Source organism: Staurois parvus, unplaced genomic scaffold (assembly GCF_062004578.1).
Source record: "Staurois parvus isolate SC_StPar_1 unplaced genomic scaffold, SC_StPar_1.0 ptg000014l, whole genome shotgun sequence".
Classification (NCBI taxonomy): Eukaryota; Metazoa; Chordata; class Amphibia; order Anura; family Ranidae; genus Staurois; species Staurois parvus.
Genome location: NW_028317810.1, coordinates 4,255,029 through 4,275,872, shown reverse-complemented (window position 1 = coordinate 4,275,872; position 20,844 = coordinate 4,255,029). Strand labels below are relative to the sequence as shown.

Below are 20,844 nucleotides of genomic sequence, written 5' to 3'. Positions count from 1 at the left end.
CACGTGTTGCGCGTGCTCAAAAGCCCAATCATTTGAATAGACTCCCGTGCCCCGGGGGACACACGGAAGAAGTCCCTGCATTTCTTCGGAAAACGCAGCCCACACGGGAGCTTCGGTTCCCAGTACGGTTGCCATTTCCAGTGCGGCCGGTGTGCCATTAGAATTAATGGCACCCGTCCGCAGGTCTACATTTCTCTGTGCGGGTGGTGCGGCTGCACTGATTTTTGTGCGGATCCGCAGCGGCACCACCCGTACATATGTGATCCTAGGGTAATGGTTAAGTTTGTCATAACATGCAGTTCATACTAGCACACTATGGTGTCAGTTCACTAAAGGATTCCGCATGTGATATAAAGGCCATGTTACTCCTTATTCAGAAATACCATATGAGTCAATCCATCAAAGTAACATTTTGAAAGTAAGGTAAAGACTGCAAACACATTACATAAATCTTCAATTCACTGAGCCCCAATTCACATCAATGCAGCTTTAAAGTCCAGCTATGCTTTGCGATTTCATTGCGGCTTGCTGCAACTCAGTGCGTCTTCATTAATAGATGTCAATGCAGGTCGCAATGAAGTCACAAAAATAGGGCATGAACCTTTTTAAAGTTGCTGCACCGATTAGAATCGGACCTTTAACAGATATAGGATGAGACTTTTAAGTCGCATTGGTGTGAATCGGGGCTAAAGAACACACACATTCATTAGTTATCACCTGGCCGTTGCTATTTTAGCAGTGTGCAAAATAACAATGAGAGGAACTCTGTACTGGCCAATAAATGAAAAGTATACAATGAATCGGTGTGGAAATGTTCTGCCCTGAGCTCAGGAATGAAAATAAATTGTAACATTTCACCAGTGGGAGATTGTTCTGTGAATGAAAGCACACTAGAATGATTTCAGTTTCCTAATATTTATGTGTGCATTTATTTACAGAACTACAGTATCTTCCTCTGGTGCAGTGTTAGCATTTAAAGAAAAAATTGTGAAAAAAAGCCAAAAATAACAGTATGGGTTCACATCTATGCGTTTTCCTTTGCGTTGTGCAGGAACAAACAGCAGTCCATTTCCCATTTTTTCCCTATGGGACAGGTTCACATCTCTGCGTTCTCACCCGGTTTTAAACTTTTTTTAAACGCAAAACGTTGCGTTTCTGGTTTTATAGACTTCAATGCAGACGCTGCAGAAAAGCATGTAGTGCGTTTTTGATGCAATTTTGATGTGTTCTTGATGCGTTTTAATCTGCCCAGTAACAAGTTGGGGGGGAAAAAAACGCAAATCATCAAAAATGCGTCAAAAACGCAAAAAGCACTGCAGAAAGGGATCAAACCGCATAGGTGCGAAGCTGTGGTATGGCCTAAGGCTAGGTTCACACCTATGCAGTTTGCGTTTGATTTGTTTCTGCAGTGCATTTTGAGTTTCTGCACACGCGTTTTGATGCAGTTTGCATTTTTGTTCCCCCCGCCCCCCCCCAACTTGTTGCTGTGTAGATTAAAATGCATTAAAAACGTACTACATGCTTTTCTGCAGTGTCTCCATTGAAGTCTATAGGACCAAAAACGCAACGTTTTGCATTTAAAAAAGTCCCTGACCCTTTCCAAAAAATGCACCGGGAGAAAACTGGGAGATGTGAACCTGTTCCATAGAAAAGCATGTTAAGTGGACTTCTGTGCGTTTCTAAAAAAACACAACGGAAAATGCATTGGTGTGAACCTAGACTAAAGTTAAGTGATAAATATCACAAAACAAAAATATTTAACGCATTTGGTAAATAACACGTTATTTTTAGTAAATTTACTACTTTTTAGATGAATACCGCATTAGTTATTTTAACTCAAAAATTTGAGGTATTTATCTGTTAGGCCCTATTCACACTTGGACGTTTTGAATTGCTGGCTTAATTTTTGTGAGTCTGCCTGCGATTTCAAAATGCTTTGCTAAATTAATAAATCACACCATAACGTGTAAGTTCAATGGAACTTAATGTGGTGCGGTTCTGCTGTGATTGTCGCATGAAGTGTCACCCATGAGAAGTTCAGGAGCTTCCTTTAGGCAGTATGCTTTGTGCAACAATCATGGCAGAATCGCACCGCATTTTTACATGTCATGTCATGGCATGACAAATTAATGGCATCTGAACATGCTGTTGTGCGATTTGGTTTTCTTAGCAAAGCATTATGAAATTGTAGGCAGAATTGTGACAATTCTGCCCATGATTTAAAATGCCCAAGTGTAAATGGGATCTAAGGCTGCATTCACACTTGAGTGTTGTGTAGCTTGAAGCTTGGAGCTCCAAAAAATGCTCAAACTTAAAATAAAATCAATTTTTCTCTATGGTGCCTGTTCATACCTGATTGCTAGAACAGGCTTCGTACAGAGCAATTGATTTTTTAAGTTTGAGTGTTTTTGGAGCTTCAAGTTACAAAATGCTCAAGTGTGAATGCAGCCTTAGTGAATTGACCCCCAATGTCATTAACCTTCAGGGGGTCCAGCTATTCTTTTTAACTTGATTTTACTACTCTTTTAACCTCTTACCCTCCAGAGGATTTACCCCCCCTTTCTGACTAGGCCATTTTTTGCGATACAGCGCTGCGTTACTTTGGCAAGTGCGCGGTCATGCAATGCTGCCCCCAAATGAAATTTATGTCCTTTTTTTTTCTCAACTGTGCGTTTGTTTTGCGCTATGAAAAAGACTGACAATGTTGGAAAAAAAAAACGAATGTTTTACTTTTTGCTATAAAACATGTCCACTAAAAAAATTAAAATCAAATTTCGTCATAAATTCAGGCCAAAATGTATTCTGCTACATGTCTTTGATAAAAAAAAAATCCCAATACGTGTAAATTTGTTTACGTGAAAGTAATAGCGTCTACAAATGGCAGTATATATACTGGAATTTTTTTCATACTAGTAATGGTGCCGATCAGTGAGTTACGACTGCGGCGGGCATTCTGACACAGGGTGAGAACTAACTGCCACTGACATCCCAATGACACTAATACAGTGATCAGTGCTAATAAAAAAGCACTGATCCTGTACAAAGTACAATGGGCAGGAAGGAGTTAATATCTGCAGCGATCAAAAGTTTAACTGTGTGTTTGTGTTTTACATTATGTGCTCTGTGTGTTTTACTAGGGAAACATGCTGCTGTGTATTTATCTGCTGTGCAGAGAAATACACAGCAGCATGTTCTTGCTGGCAGGAGAGAGACCTGTGTTTATACTGGTCTCTTCCCTGTCAGTGTTACTCAGCGATCGCCGGGTGCTGGAGGGGAATCTTCGGTCGGGACCCGATGATTGACATCTGTAGCCGCTAATGGTGGAAATGCAAATCACGTGTGTATATGTGTGTGTGTGTGTGTGTGTGTGTGTATGTATGTATGTATATATATATATATATATATATATATATATATATATATATATATATATATATATATATATATATATATATATATATATTTAGTGATTTCTTAGCCCTGCTGCCCTATAGCAGTACTTCTGCTGTAGGGCGGAGGGGAAGCTGTTAAAGAATAAGTTAACCTTTTGCAACATGTCACACCTGTATTTAGGATGTAATGTAGCACACTTATAGTCTATTCACAAGACACAGCTTTCCATCAGAAAGCCCATAAAGATATAAGAGCAGAAAGTCATATCTGCAGGAGCCTGACATTGCACCCATGATTCACTGATTGCAGGTACAATGCGCTGCAAGCTCCTGGGGGGAAAAAAAGATAATGCACTTTTTTTTTTTACGTGCAAAATCATGCATTTATGAATTTTTTCTTAAAGGTTAACGTATTCTTCCAGACCAACTCTTAGGTTTGTCTTTTGTCTACAGAGACAGGCAGAGTGCCTGTCTCTATATACCAGGAGTGTCAAACTGGCGGCCCTCCAGCTGTTGCAAAACTACAAGTCCATCATGCCTCTACCTTTGGGAGTCATGCTTGTAACTGTCAGTCTTGCAATGCCTCATGGGACTTGTAGTTTGGCAACAGCTGGAGGGCCACCAGTTTGACACCTGTGCTATATACTGTTTGCAGCTGTTACCCCTACTCCTCTTGACACTGATTGCCAAGGACTCTGTCAGCTTTATAGCCAACAGGCTCCTAGAAACCAGTAATGCTGACAGTGGGCAGAGCCTGATGGGGAAGCTGAGGTTCCTAGTCAGGTCCACAGTCTCCTTGTGATAGACAGCAGGCAGTGACTGCTTATTGGCTGTGGAAGGGAAGTGGACCTGATGGGGAACTAGTCTCTCTAAATCCCCATAAGGCTCCACCCACTAAGCTACAAAAATCCTCAGCCTCTGTGCTATCTGTGTGGGTGCAGCAGAAGGAGGGAGCTTGGCTGTACTGAGAACGGAGTGGTTTCAGCAGGTGCATGAATTTGGGGCAAGGGCTGACATTTGTCATGGAGAGTCATAATGGAATTCTAAAGAGTGTTGTAGACCCCTTGGGGTTGATTTACTAAAACTGGAGAGTGCAAAATCTGGTGCAGCTCCACATAGAAACCAATCAGCTTCCAGGTTTTATTGCCAAAGGTTAATTGAACAAGCTGAAGTTAGAAGCTGATTGGCTACCATGCACAGCTGCACCAGATTTTGCAGTCTACAGTTTTAGTAAATCAACCCCCTTATGTCTTCCTCAGAATAGGACCTCTTAATGTAAGGTGAGGCTATGTTGAGTTTAAATTTTGGATATATTTATTTTATATTTATAATCGGGTGTGCTTATAAAACACCAGTTATTAGGAATACCCAATATTCAATGCCCATTTACACCTGCGAGTTCCATGCACTGGCTGAAGCACAACAGGGGGATTACTGTGATTTTCTATGGGGCTCATTCACACATCTGCATTCCTCTTCTGTGTATCTTAGGCTGGCCATACACTATACAATTTTCTGTTCAATTTCCTTTAGATTTATCTTCAACTATGGGCAGCACAGTGGCAATGGTTAGCACTTCCGCCTGGCAGTACTAGCGTCGTTGGTTCAAATCCCAACCACTGCACCACCTGCCTGGAGTTTGCATGTTCTCCCTGTGCCTGCGTGGGTTTCCTCCCACACTCCAAAGTCATGCTGGTAGGTTTATTGGATCCTGTCTAAATTGGTCCTAGTATGTGTATGTATGAATGTGAGTTAGGGACCTTAGATTGTACACTCCTTGAAGGTTATGGACTGATGTGAATGTACAATATATATGTAAAGTACTGAGTAAATTGACGTCGCTATATAAGTACCTAAAATTAATAAATAATTTAGTGCAAGGGCCTGTCTATTTGGATACAATTGTAAGTGTTGTTTAAGTTTGACCTCATATTATATATTTTTTGCTAAATCTAAAGCAAAAATCTGAAGAAAATTGTATAATGTATGGCCAGCCTTAGACTTCGCAGCTCAAGCATCTGGTATGAACAATCCCTTAGTAATAGTGATTGGCCAATCAGTGTTCACATGCAGAGTAGTAAGCAAGATGTCACATCATTGCTTACTAAGTGTGAAATCTGTGAATGATCACAGAGGTCACATGGTACAAGGCTATTCACAACAGCCTTGTACCATGTGACAAGCTGTGACCAATCATAGCTCACTCAGTAGTTCTCAATGGCTGAAAGAATGCAGCCAGAGAGGAGAAATGATTGATTTTACATCCTTTATGGGTATAAAAGCAATCAGTGTAAAAAAAAAAAAAAAAAACCATCACCCTCCACAAGTATTACAGTATATAAAAAAAACTAAAAATAAAATGTTTAAAAATTATAATTTTTGGTTAAACTAATTTGGGTTATTTTTTTTTTTTTTTTTGCTAAAAATATAACAGCATCAATTTTGGCCAAGATTTATGATGAAATATTATTTATTTGCAAAATTTTATAAGAAAAACACTTTTTTAAAAAAATTTTGGACATTTTAATTTACATAGCAAAAAAAATAAAAATCCCAGTGGTGAATAAATACCACCAAAATAAAGCTTTATCTGTCTCAAAAAAATGCTAAAAAATTCATATGGGTACAGTGTTGCATGACCGCGCAATTGTCATTCGAAGTGTGATAGCGCTGAAAGCTGAAATTGGCCTGGACAGGAAGGGGGTAAAAGTGTCCAGACTGGAAGTGGTTAACGTGTTGCACCATAGAAGTGTCTGTATTTACATGTGTTTAATGTGTGTGTGTGTGTGTTCTCTTAAAACTGAACTGGGGAAAATGGTTTTTGGATATTTGCTATGTACCAGTGAGGTGTGTCCCATGTGTGAATGGTTCTGCATTACTTCAAATTATTAGTCTAATTCAACCCTGATAGTACAGTAAGGCCTCATTTACAGTTGTGGTTTGGGAATAGTAAAAACGCAGCTAAATTGTTTTACCAAAACAAATAAAATGGTGTTGCGCTAATATTAATACTAAGGACACAATAGTTCGAAGAGTGGGGAGACAGAAAAAATAACCCCAAAACAGAGGTGATAAGTATAAAGGCCTGAATCCAGAGCTAGACTCAGACCTTTATACTTATCACCTCTGTTTTGGGGTTATTTTTTCTGTCTCTGCACTCTTCGAATTGTGTCCTAAGTACAATTGATATTAGCGCAACACCATTTTATTTTGTTTCCTTGCACTAGTGGTGTCTAGGTGTTTGCAGCTTTTTTCAATCTATACCTATAGAGGCGCAGAAGGTTTTTCATAAATTGTTTTACCGCCTTCTCTTGGGCTGCTAAGGCAGCGGACGGGAGTTGACACATGCCGCAACCATGATACCTTGCATTGTATTGTGCCAAAAAGTGTCCGTCCACCGCATTTCAGGGCTAAAACAGACAGTCAGGAGGCGACGTAACGCCTTCCGAAATGCAATACGTTGCTGATTATTCTACAGAGGATGATGCCAGTGTAAACAAGCCCTTGGAGCTCTCATGCCTCCTCTGCCTCCAGCCGGTGCAGTACAGGAATAAAGTCCCTGATCTGCTTTTTTTTGGGTGCATTTGCTGGGAGTTGACAGATCTGAATCCAGAGCTGCTGAGGGTTTCTGGGTCCATTCAGCCTAGAGGTGATCGGTGAACAGGAGTCTCTGATCTCCTTCCAGAATGCCCTGTGGTGGCTCTGGGGTCACATAGGAGTAGGGTGAGTCTTGCTGATGTCCACAATGGAGGGGAGCTGGCTCTGCAGTGTTCTCCATAGGTGTACATGGCAGAGAACACTGAATGTGTACATTTATGGAGGAGGGAAGTGGGTGTGGAGTAGTAGCGCATACTCAGCAATGGCTTATTGTGATTTAAGATGATATTGATTGGCTGGAACCCCAAACCTAACGAGAAAAGTTGCCCTTTACGTGTCTGTATATTTGTTTCCTGAGTTACCCAGAGCTGGATCATGAAGTGGTCATCTCGTGTCTGTAGGCATCTACTGATGTACCACTATTGCTTATGTGGTCTAGATACTTTATAGTGGAATTTCACTCTCTCATTCAACATTGACTATTTTTAATCCTTATGCTTCTAGCATTGGTAAATAGATAGGAAAGTGTATCATATTTACTTGTTTTTTAAGCTTTTTTTTTTTTAACATTTCTTCAGTTACTTCTGGTTTCCATGCCTAGGCAAATGATGTCATACATCCCAGGAGTCTTCAGGAGGGAAGGGATGGTTCTCAGCTCAGCCATTGCTTGAGCTAAGGGCAGATGGATTCCAGGAAGTAAATTCTACATGAATCATCTGCCTTACTCAATATGGCCACTGCCATTAAATTCCAGGAGGTGATTTTTAACATGATTTCTCTGCAAAATAAAGCATGGAGACCTGGGTGGATGGGGAGTTTGCTTTGAATGTTAACAATGAAATAGCATTTTTGGTTTATGGTGTTCAGAAGCAGGGCAGTTCCATTTTAAGGCGGAGTTCCACCCAAAAGTGGAAGCTCCGCTTGTTTGCTCCCACGCCATATTTGGCTCTTTTTTTGAGGGGGGGGGGCGGATACTTGGTTTGGACAGGTACCCGCTCCCATTTCCGGCTCAGTTTGCCATGTGGGAGGAAGTTCGCCCTCCCCCTCCTTCCTCCCACTATCTTCTGGGACACTTCACAGGTCCTAGAAGACTGCTGGATCACATTTTGCATTGAGCACCCGGCTGTGAAGCCACAAGTTGTCACAGTCTGGTGCCCACAGTTGAGATGCCGGCGTCGCGAGAGAAGGGACGATGCGGGTGAGCACATTGCTGGACCCTGGCACAGGTGTGCGTGTTTATTGAAAGTCATCAGCTACAGTTTGTAGCTGCCGACTTTTAATAGACACAAAAATGACTGGAACTCCGCTTTAATGTATTTATTGTGATGCCGATTCATTTTGCAGTTAGGAATAAGTTTGTGATTACTGAAACATTTTCAGTAATGGTAGTGTATGGTAGTGTTGCACTGAACTCTTTTCCAAACTTTTGAATGAAACCTTGGTCCTTTTTAAGCACAAATTGTTCATTACACATATTCATAGTGTTTTTTTTTTATTTTTTTTTTTTATTTTTACAGTTTTGAGTTGCTGGCATTTGATGGATTTGTTCTTAGTTTTTTACATTGAGGGCATTTGCATCATAAAAGTTTGTGGATGGAATGCAACTCTGGCCTACTGGGTGTTCTATATTGAGAAAATGCTGCTGTCCTCACTTTGTGACAACAGGTGGCAGACATGGCTAGTTTTGTATATTTCTTTATTGGCGGTGGAGGTGACATCAGCATTCTCATTTCATTTTACTGTTGATGACCTTCTCTGAGTTCATTCCTGCTAAAGCTGCCCATAGAAGGTTGGAGTTTCAATAAAAATTATTAGAAAAAGTTTTGAGAAATTATGTACGTAAAGTCTCATTTTAAAGGAGTATAGCCAAAGCTCATTTGTCTGTAATTCTTCTGTGGATCACAGGAGTTCAGTTCGTTCTGCACTCCTCTGGCCCGTTTTCAGCTGACTGCGGACTAAGGTCTGCTGATATCACTCAGAGCTTCAAGGCTGGGGAAAAATTTCGACTTTACAGTCGGGATCCACCCCAGAGTCTGGAGAGGCCCCTGGCTGAGCCTCTCAGTGTGGTGCTGAGAGCAGGAGCCAGCCACTCCCTCCCCATCCATAGCCCAGCGCTCCAGCAAGTGCGGGGGAGCAGAGCGGCTGTGAGTGCTCGGCAATCAGTAGTCATGTGATCGCTGAGTTCTCACACTTAGAGCCACCTAGGTAAGTATAACTGGGGGAGAAAAACAAACCCTGTACTTCTTTTAATGTCATTTGAAAGATTTAGCCTGGGTTCACACTGATGTGGTCTGGAATTCGCAGCGTCTTCTGTGTGAATTCTGCACCACATTAGAATCACACCCCGTTCATGCGAACCGATGCGGATGTATATGCTAACAACATCCCGAAATCGGTCCGCAAAACATGGTGCGATGTACGGAATCGGATCGCATAGGTGTGAATACCCATGTGATCTGATTCTAGTGCGGACCAATAAAAGGGTCCTGCACCTTTTGGGTATGGTGTGATTAGAGCAGTGTTTCTCAATTCCAGTCCTCATGGACCCCCAACACGTCATGTTTTCAGGATTTCCATTATTTTGCACAGGTGATTTGATCAGTTTCACTGCCTTAGTAATTACCACAGCTGTTTCATCTGAGGGAAATCCTGAAAACATGACCTGTTGGGGGTCCATGAGGACTGGAATTGAGAAACACTGGATTAGAGCCATACAAAATGTATGGCTCCAATTGCTCCGCACTCAAATCGCATGTGAATTGCACAGGAATACAGTAAGAACCGGACTGTGAATCACATGCTATGTACCGCACCGCATATATGTGAACCCAGGCTTAATTTGCTTTTAAAATTTGATTTTGGGATGAATGGACATTACCAAAGAAAAACCACATACACTGTTAAGAAGTTGTTTGAGAAATATTTTCCACCCTGCTCCTTCAAATTTTCTTGTCACCGTGGTCGAAGATGAAGGTTGATTTGACCCCCTAATGATTAGAAAAATAAACTAACTTTCTTGAAACATTCTTTTCTAAGAATTTTCATTCAAAATTCTACCCATCTATGGCCACTTTAAAGTATTATTAAAGGCAATTTAAAAAAAAAAAAATATGTCATACTTGCCTGCCCTTCTCTTCTTGGGTCCCCCACCGGTGGTCCTGGTTCTTCCCTTCTGCCTATTGCCCCCAGAGCATGCAGCTTGCTATGAGGTTACCCAAGTAGGCTTGCTCCCGTGCTGCTGCTCTGCGTATCCATTCACACACAGCCGCAGCTTGACTCCATCCTCTCTCTCCTCGTTGGCTCACTGGCAGTGATTGACAACAGTGGGAGCCAATGAGGAGGGAGAGTCCCCAGAGAGCCGAGGCTCTCATGCACATCGCTGGATTGTGATGGGGCACAGGTAAGTATTGGGGGAGCTAAGGGGACAGCTGCACACAGGTTTTTTACCTTCATGCATAGAATTTATTTATTTATTACAGGTACTTGTATAGCGCCGTCAATTTAGGCAGTGCCTTACATACACTCATATTGTACATGCACATCAGTCCCTAACTCTCAAAGGGTGTACATCTAAGGTCCCTAACTCACATTCATACTTACACATACTAGGGCCAATTTAGACAGCATTCAATTAACCTACCAGCATGTCTTTGGAGTGTGGGAGGAGACTGGAGTACCCAGAGGAAACCCGCACAGGGAGAACATGCAAACTCCAGGCAGGTGGTGCAGTGGCTGAGATTCGAACCAACGACCCTAGTACTGCCAGGCGGAAGTTAAGCCACTGTGCTGCCCATAATGTGCAAAGTAAGAAACGTGATACTTTAGAAGCACTTTAAGATGATGTGTGTTTGGCACAAAATTCTTAACTAGTCATCCTAAGGCAGGCCATACATTTATGTGATTTTTTTTTTTTCTTCGACCACAGGTGGAAGGAAAGAAAATTGCTCGATTCCCCCATCAACACAGTCAACTATCACACATAGCCACTGTGCTATTGACAGTGGCAGGTTTCAAGCTCTCAGAATATGATGATCACTGCTGGCAGCGATCAAATGTGAAATAACCCAACAGCTGGTTGTACTGAAGTTGATCGGTAAATTGATTTCAGTACCACCAGCCTGATTATAGATGGTTCATGCAGAGCTGGCTGAATTTTGATCCTCCTGTAGTTGCTTTAAAGTAAATGCAAACCCTTACTGAATAACAATTCTTTTGCTAAGACGATGTATATTACAAACAATTGGCATATTTTTTATAATAGTTTTTTTTTTTCTTGCATACTTCATTGTTTCTCTGCATTGCTGATCTTATGCAGATGCTACCTGTCTGCATGTCTGCACTTAAGCAATGGTTGCATATTTTTGCTGTTGTACTTTCCAATGGTGACAGCAGTGCTTACATAATCTATGTTAAATTGGACACTCATAGTCTCCATTGGAGGCTGGTTAGACCTGTCTTCACACACGTGGAATGCATAGGTGTTCCATGCAGACAGCCTGTTGAAACAAGGTGGGTGGCTGGCTGCACAAATCTCCAGGTGCTTCCTGACTGTACATTTGTGCTGGACTGATGTACTGACCAGAAAGTAGTCTGTCTGCATTGTGATCTGTGCATTGGTACTGAATGGATGTAATTGGAGCCAGGGTGGATTTGATTTAAATCAAACTGATTTAAATCATAGTTTCTACATAAAGACTAATTCTTGCTGGTATAACTTTAATATGCAAGTAGATGAAGATTTTTAGAATAACAACTTTTCATATTAGTTTTTTTATCCCCAGTTTAATAGGTTAATCATTCATATTTGGACAACTTTTCTGTTGTACTTAGGAAGGAGAAAAATAATCATTACCTTAATAATAATTTAATAGATTTATTCAACTGAAACAATAACATTCCAGCATATGTTATTTGCTTAAACAAACATCCATGTTTGTTAACTAATTTGGCTAAACAAAATATATATATTTTAAGAAACTTAGACTGTCAGCCCCTTCCTCCTCACACTTAGTTTCACTTTCTTCTTGTGCAGATCTATTCCACTCCAAACAATCAGAAAAATATTGTTTCTATTCTATTCACTGAACTTCTTGAAACATAGCACTGAAGGAGTTGATTCTGAATTCATAGGTTTGTAGAAGTTAGGATTAAGGTCTTTTTCTTAACTCTGTTCATGTTATAACATTTTTGCTGTGAAGAAGAGGCATGTGATCTCCGCTGAGTCAAATTCAGTTTTGAGAACTGAAAAAGTAAACCAATCATCTGTGATAATATCTTGTAGGCAGAGAAACTGCCCAATAATCTTACAAAAACCTCTGGAAGAGCATGACATTGTGAATGGATTAATGGCATTTATTTACCAAAAAATTAAACATATACAGCCTTATTCTACATAATTAAAAAACTAATCTTTATTTCATGATGGAATAACCTTTGGATGGTAATATATTTTCCTCAAAAAGCATTTTATTTAAAAAAATCCGATTTAAAAAAATCAGATTTTTTTTTTTTTTTTTTTTTTTTTAAAAATCATTGATTTTTATCCACCCTGATTGGAGCCCTATGTAGGTTCATGCAAGCAGCCTGTTCATATCGATGACAGGTGGTGAGTAGCTGTAGAGATCTCCAAGCACATTCCTAACTATACATCTGGATCAGAACTCAGACTGCCTTCTCATCGGTTTCACATGGATTTACAGTTGGGAAGCGCATGGAGATCCGTGCAGCCGCACACCTGCCATTAAATTGAACAGGCTGCCTGCACACGGCTGCACAGAGCATCTCTGTATCCCATGCGCTGTGCTGTTTTAAATTGTTAGAGTGAGTGCGGGGAAAATAACCCCCCTTCACTGTCATAATGGGGATCTGGGGGGGGGGGGGGGGGTATATGTAACATGTATGGATGTAACATGTTACTAAAATTATCTTTTAAATGAGATTAATGATTTCCAGGTGCATCCAAACAAAAGGTGTGCAAAGTTTTGAAGGCCTCTTTTGACATGTGCAGTAAAAACATGGTTTTACTGCCCACCTAAACAAAAAAAAAAAATGGCATGCAGCAATTCCAGCTTGTATACATGCTGTGGGTGTTATACCTCCGTTGCTTTCACCAGGTAGTACTACTGTCACCAAACGTGACCCATTCAAGTGCAGAGGTTTACACCGCAACCAGAAGTCAAACACTGAGAGTTGTTCTTCAGTTTGTTAGTGTATCTAAATCTTCTAGTACATCTAACACTCCCCTCCCTCCAGATTAACAATACTGCTGTCCAGAGGTGCTTCTGTGCACCTTCATCCAGTGTGGGGGCACTCTACAGGAGGTATGTTATTGACCAGATCACAGGTGAAAACGGAGAGAAGAAAACAAATGCAGCCACCACATCTAATACTTTTTTTTTTTTTTTTTTGTATGAATTTTGCTGTGTTCTTTAGAAAAAAATAAAAATTGCAAGAAATATCCCCTGCAAATAATAGCATAATGTGCTAGTATGCATCGCATACTGATAGACTTACCTTAGAACGAAGCCCTCCAACAGTGCGCTGACAAGGCTTCCATCTTCACCCGGTCTTCCTTCTGAGTTTGCAGGCTTTGGCTGTTTGACTGGCCAAGCCACAATGATTTCACGGCCACAGCATGGCTATCCCAATGGATGGCACCCCGTCCATTGAGAACGCACTGCACATATGCTGGTGACATCACCAGCTGCTTCACATGTAAACACAGTGATACCTCGGTTTACAAACGCCTCGGTTAACATAATTTTCGGTTTACTAATGAAAATCCATTGAAAATAATGCCTCTTCTGGCCCCGCCCCTTACATATTTAAGAAATGTCAAACACTTGAGCTGGCAAAAGGTTGGAAGCCATCATTGGAAACGGAGCCTTTTTTTTGTTTTTCTTTTTTTAATTCTTTTTTCGGGTCGGCGACGGCAGGCATCGTGATGGATTGGATCTACTTTGGGGGACATTCTTTTAGTTTTTTCTTTTAATAAAGGACTTGTCAAAGACCATGTCCTGTCTTTTTTCACACTACACTTTTTTTTGTTTTTCTGTGAATGAGTAGGGGTACCATGTACCCCATACTCATTCACATGGGGGAGCGGGATCTGGGGGCCTGCAGACCCCCACAACCACCGGCCATGGTTGTGGGGAAGTGGCCCTTGCCCCCATCAACATGGGGATAAGGTGCTTTGGGGAGGTTCAGGGGGGGGGGGGTGCGCTTGCTTGTCGTCCCCCCCCCCCCCCCCCCCTTCCGACCTTTTTTTTTTTATAATTTTGGCATGGGAGTTCCCCTCAAAATCCATACCAGACTCGAAGGGCTTGGTATGGATGGGAGGGGGGACTCCACAACATTTTTTAATTTTTTTATTTGCTGGCAGTTTTTACATTCAGCTGTCAGTGGGGAACCCCGCTGAAACATTAACACATGGTTGTCACTACTAAAATACCGCATGACTTGATAAAATAACTCATGCGGTATTTTAGTAGCATTTACTTTTTTCTGACCTCAGGAATGGATTAATTGGCTTTCAATGCATTCCTAAGGGAAACAGCGCTTCGGTTCACAAATTTTTCGCTATATGAAAAGTTCTGGAGAACAAATTAAATTCGTAAACCAAGGTATTTCTGTATCTCCTAAATGGTGCACATTTTAGGAGATATTTACTGTACCTACAGGTAAGCCTTATTTTAGGCTTATCTGTAGGTACAAGTAAGGAGGTTTATTTCCACTTTAATCAACTAGCCACAGTTTGCTTAGTGGTTGGCCCTGCCAGCCCCCTTCAGCCTAACATCCTTCAGTCCATTTATTTATAATCTTTTATAGGGGTACCAACAAATCTGACCATGCCGTTTTAGAATATCTTTGTAGAATAAGCAAGAATTCCTCTTTTTACATTTTGATTTATGTCATGACCTATCGAAGGCATGCAGATATACGGTATAGGGCATAACATTGCTTTTATTTCAGCACTTTTCAGGAAGAATGACGCTTTGTTTCAATTTTTCCTTGTCTGTATATGCCTGCTTTTTTTTTTTTCCCCCCCATAACATATAGTTATAGCTGACCATAATCTACGTCATGATCTGTTTCCATAGTTATTGGGAACATTTAATAAATTAGACGTATTAGCAACTTGACACGCCTCAATAAACAAATACCTGATGTACATCAAAAGTGCAGCAAAAAAGTCACCTTTTATGAGCCGTTCTTCAACTCCAGGGTTTGGGGAGATCCCTACAGTCTATCTTTGCTCACCTTCATTTAGGGTGGATAAAAATCAATGATTTTTTAAAAAAAAGTTTTAAAAATCTGATTTTTTTTTTTTTTATTTAAATCGGATTTTTTTTTTAAATAAAATGCTTTTTGAGGAAAATATATTACCATCCAAAGGTTATTCCATCATGAAATAAAGATTAGTTTTTTAATTATGTAGAATAAGGCTGTATATGTTTAATTTTTTTGGTAAATAAATGCCATTAATCCATTCACAATGGCATGCTCTTCCAGAGGTTTTTGTAAGATTATTGGGCAGTTTCTCTGCCTACAGATATTATCACAGATGATTGGTTTACTTTTTCAGTTCTCAAAACTGAATTTGACTCAGCGGAGATCACATGCCTCTTCTTCACAGCAAAAATGTTATAACATGAACAGAGTTAAGAAAAAGACCTTAATCCTAACTTCTACAAACCTATGAATACAGAATCAACCCCTTCAGTGCTAAGTTTCAAGAAGTTCAGTGAATAGAATAGAAACAATATTTTTCTGATTGTTTGGAGTGGAATAGATCTGCACAACAAGAAAGTGAAACTAAGTGTGAGGAGGAAGGGGCTGACAGTCTAAGTTTCTTAAAATATACCGTATTTGCCGGCGTATAAGACGACTGGGCGTATAAGACAACCCCCTACTTTTCCTGTTAAAATATAGGGTTTGAGCTATACTCACCGTATAAGACTACCCCTCTTCCAACGCACACCAAATAAAAATGAAAAAACATCAGATTTGATTTCAATATGGTATGCTATTTCAGTATGGTATTCCAATGATGGGGTGCTATTCCTCCCACTGACACCAATGATGGGGCATGATTCCTCCCACTTATACCAATGATGAGGCACTACTCCTCCCACTGACACTAATGATGGGGCACTATTTCATCCACTGACACCAATGATGGGGCACTATTCCTCCCACTGATACCAATGATGGGGCACTATTCCTCCCACTGATACCAATGATGAGGCACTATTCCTCCCACTGATACCAATGATGAGGCACTATTCCTCCCACTGATACCAATGATGGGGCACTATTCTCCCCACTGACACCAATGATGGAGCACTATTCCTCCCACTGATACCAATGATGAGGCACTATTCCTCCCACTGATACCAATGATGGGGCGCTATTCCTCCCACTGATACCAATGATGGGGCACTATTCCTCCCACTGACACCAATGATGGTGCCCCATCATTAGTGTCAGTGTGTGAGGAATAGTGTCCCATCATTAGTGTCAGTGGGAGGAATAGTGCCCCATCATTGGTGTCAGTGGGGGGAGAAAAGTGCCCCATCATTGGTGTCAGTGGGGGGAGAAAAGTGCCCCATCATTGGTGTCAGTGGGGGGAGGAATAGTGCCCCATCATTGGTGTCAGTGGGGGGAGGAATAGTGCCCCATCATTGGTGTCAGTGGGGGGAGGAATAGTGCCCCATCATTGGTGTCAGTGGGGGGAGGAATAGTGCCCCATCGTTGGTGTCAGTGAGGGGAGGAATAGTGCCCCATCGTTGGGGCACTATTCCTCCCCCTCACTGACACCAACGATGGGGCACTATTCCTCCCCTCACTGACACCAACGATGGGGCACTATTCCTCCCCCCACTGACACCAACGATGGGGCACTATTCCTCCCCCTCACTGACACCATCGTTGGTGTCAGTGAGGGGGAGGAATAGTGCCCCATCGTTGGTGTCAGTGAGGGGGAGGAACAGTGCCCCATCGTTGGTGTCAGTGAGGGGGAGGAACAGTGCCCCATCGTTGGTGTCAGTGAGGGGGAGGAATAGTGCCCCATCGTTGGTGTCAGTGAGGGGGAGGAACAGTGCCCCATCGTTGGTGTCAGTGAGGGGGAGGAACAGTGCCCCATCGTTGGTGTCAGTGAGGGGGAGGAACAGTGCCCCATCGTTGGTGTCAGTGAGGGGGAGGAACAGTGCCCCATCGTTGGTGTCAGTGAGGGGGAGGAACAGTGCCCCATCGTTGGTGTCAGTGAGGGGGAGGAACAGTGCCCCATCGTTGGTGTCAGTGAGGGGGAGGAACAGTGCCCCATCGTTGGTGTCAGTGAGGGGGAGGAACAGTGCCCCATCGTTGGTGTCAGTGAGGGGGAGGAACAGTGCCCCATCGTTGGTGTCAGTGAGGGGGAGGAACAGTGCCCCATCGTTGGTGTCAGTGAGGGGGAGGAACAGTGCCCCATCGTTGGTGTCAGTGAGGGGGAGGAACAGTGCCCCATCGTTGGTGTCAGTGAGGGGGAGGAACAGTGCCCCATCGTTGGTGTCAGTGGGGGAGAGGAGCGGCTGCTCCTTCTTTCAGTTCGGCCGCTTGATTTTCGCGGTCCCGTTCGGCTCCGCCTCCTTGCCAGTGATTGGTCGCCTGTGTGCCTCACCAGTGCTGGCGCCCAATCACCGGTGAGGAGGCGGAGCCGAGCGGGCGGCGGGACCATCGAGCCGCCGAACTGAAAGAAGGAGCAGCCGCGCTTCCTGGACCGGATCGTCGTGGGACCGGAGCCAGGTAAGGAACAGCAGCCCCTCTGCCCACCCCTGTACTTGGTGTCCGTTGGAGGAGGAGGGGGGGTGGCGCCGCCCCTCGAAAAAGTGCCGCCCTGACACTGGCTCGCCGTATACCGGCGTATAAGACGACCCCCGACTTTTCAAAAGATTTTCACGGGTTGAAAATTCGTCTTATACGCCGGCAAATACGGTATATATTTTGTTTAGCCAAATTAGTTAACAAACATGGATGTTTGTTTAAGCACATAACATATGCTGTAATGTTATTGTTTCAGTTGAATAAATCTATTTAAATTGTTATTATTAAGGGAATGATTATTTTTCTCCTTCCTAAGTACAACAGAAAAGTTGTCCAAATATGAATGATTAACCTATTAAACTGGGGATAAAAAAACGAATATGAAAAGTTGTTATTCTAAAAATCTTCATCTACTTGCATATTAAAGTTATACCAGCAAGAATTAGTCTATGTAGAAAACTATGATTTAAATCAAGCCTTACTGACTAGTGATTTAAATTGTGATATAAATCAGTTTGATTTAAATCAAATCCACCCTGCCTTCATTATTAAAGCAGAACTCCACCCAAAAAGGGAAGTTCCTCTTTAAGTACTGGTCCCCTCTTCCCTGTAAAGAATTGGCACCTTTTGGAAATCAGGTACCTGATTTTGACAGCCTAGACGTTGGCAGCAGGTATCGGAAGCAGAGTTGTCCTCCCTGTAGTCATTTGGGACACGACAGGTCTCAGAAGACTATGGGACCATTCACAATGCGCAGTGCTAATGAGCAATGGGCATCCAGCTGTGAAGCCACAAGCTGTTACTGCCAGATGCCCACACTTAGAATTAGGGATGCACCGAAATTCCGGTTGCTGAAACGTTTTAGCTGAAAACACCTTTTTCAGCTATTGGCCGAAATTAAAAAAAGCACCGATACAGGTGCTGAAAAAACCATGCCCTCCAAAGCCGTCCTCCCCTGGCCTCTGCCCGTCCACCATCTCCCACCCGCTGGCCGGTGCTCGGTAGTTCAGTCTTACCTGAGAAACCATCGATCCCGGCGTTGGGCATAGAGATGAGAGAAGGAAAGATGGCCGCCACACATCTCTATGCCGTTGGAAGACCGGAGTGATGTAACTTCTGGTTCCGGGCTTTTTGTTTTTTTGATCCAATGCTTTACATAGCATAGAGGAGAGATGTGGAGTCTTATTGACCTCATATCTCTCTATAAAGAGGACCTGTCACTAATTATTTCCATCAGAACAAGAGCAATAATTCTTGCACTAGACCTCCTCTGTAACTTTACATTGCTAACCTGTAGAAATTTTTAAAGCATCACCCATGGAGATTTTTAACCACTTCCAGACCGGACACTTTTACCCCCTTCCTGACCAGGGCAATTTTCAGCGCTATCTCACTTTGAATGACAATTGCGCGGTCATGCAACACTGTACCCAAATGAATTTTTTACCATTTCTTTGAGACAGATAAAGCTTTATTTTGGTGGTATTTATTCACCACTGGGATTTGTATTTTTTTTGCTATGTAAATGAAATGTCCAAAAATTTTGAAAAAAAAGTGTTTTTTTAAATAAAATTTTGCAAATAAAGATTTCATCATAAATCTTAGCCAAAATTTATTCCTGTTATCTTTTTAGTAAAAAAAAAAAAAAATCCAAATTAGTTTATAAGCAAAAATTATAATTTTTAAACATTTTTTTTACATTTTTATTTTATTTTTTTATAATTTTATTTTTTATCTTTATATTTTTTTTTTACATACTGTCACCCTAGCAGTACAGTGTCACCATGGTGACACTGTACTACTTGTGGGGGGTGATGATTTTTTTTTTTTACACTGATTGCTTTTACACCCATATAGGATGTAAAAGCAATCATTTCTCTTTCTCTCTGTGTGCTTTCTTGCACTCATTGAGAAGTACTGAGTGAGCTGTGATTGGTCACTGCTTGTCACATGGTACAAGGCTTTTGTGAATAGCCTTGTACCATGTGACCTCTGTGATCATTCACAGATTTCACACGTAGTAAGCAATGATGTCAGAAGTGACATCTTGCTTACTACTTTGCATGTGATCACTGATTGGCCAATCAGTGATCACATGATCGGGACCTCGTACAGAGGTCCCGTCCGACGATCGGTGTTTCACTGTGTCCGGAGCGCGCACAAGCAGGGTGCTGGGAGGCCGTTTATAGACGGCCACCCGACCCTGCAGTGCCACCGTCCGGCCGTTTATATACAACGGCCGGACGGGAGGTGGTTAAACACTGCAGTTTCTCGCCATTCCACGATTGTGTGCAATTTTAAAGCTTGACATGTTGGGTATCTATTTACTCATCATAACATCCTCTTAAATATTTTGCAAAACAATTGGGGTATATATTGTTTTTTTTTAATCAAAGTATTTTTTTCCAAAAATTATATGTTCATTTTTAAAAACTGCGCGTTTTGGTTTTCATCCAAGTGCATTTTGAATTTTCGGTTTTGGCACACATATTTTAATTTCGGTGCACCACTACTTAGCATGCCAGCAATAACAGAGCTGGACTGTTCCATTTTCCTCAGTCTAGTTGGGGTCCTGTTTATCATGTCTGGGGGGGAAAAATAAACGTTTCTATATAACTCGTTAATTGTACTGTGGGCCCATGGAACGAGATGGCCTACATTACTGCTGTTCAGAAGTATAGGAAACTATCCAGTTGCTAAGGTGAACGTGGGTTTTTATTTTGGACAGTTTGCTAAATGAGGCCCAGATCTATTTTAGTCCCATGTCCTTTGCTTTATTTCAAGCTGATGGTTCATGTTCTGTGGTATTTCTGATCAGCACAAAGATGACGAATAGTGGAGTGATGTACTGAATTCTGTGGCCTGATATAAATACGGACAGCATATAGTAATGTCGCACATGACCAAGTGGCACATTACATGATCACAATTCAGTCTCTTGGATGTACTGGCCTTTACATGAGTTTACAGGGATTTATGTGCTTTTTGAAACATTCAGAGTATCTAATCTGCTTCTGAAAACACAGATTTTTATTTTCCCTAAACATGGTTAAAC

General features: G+C 41.8%; 1 protein-coding gene across 2 annotated transcripts in view; it reads left to right on the top strand.

Annotated features, from left to right (window-relative positions):
• The window catches only part of NAA25 (N-alpha-acetyltransferase 25, NatB auxiliary subunit), a 116,421-nt gene that overhangs the window by 2,245 nt on the left and 93,332 nt on the right, over positions 1-20,844 (top strand). Inside the window, exon 1 of one of the 2 annotated variants that reach the window (XM_089676942.1) lies at positions 4,960-5,087. The exons of the other annotated variant lie outside the window; for it this stretch is intronic. Within the exon in view, the coding sequence (XP_089533068.1) occupies positions 5,036-5,087 (52 nt within the window). The 5' untranslated portion in view covers positions 4,960-5,035. Of the gene's footprint in view, positions 1-4,959; positions 5,088-20,844 lie in introns of those variants that run through there. 2 annotated transcript variants of the gene reach the window in all.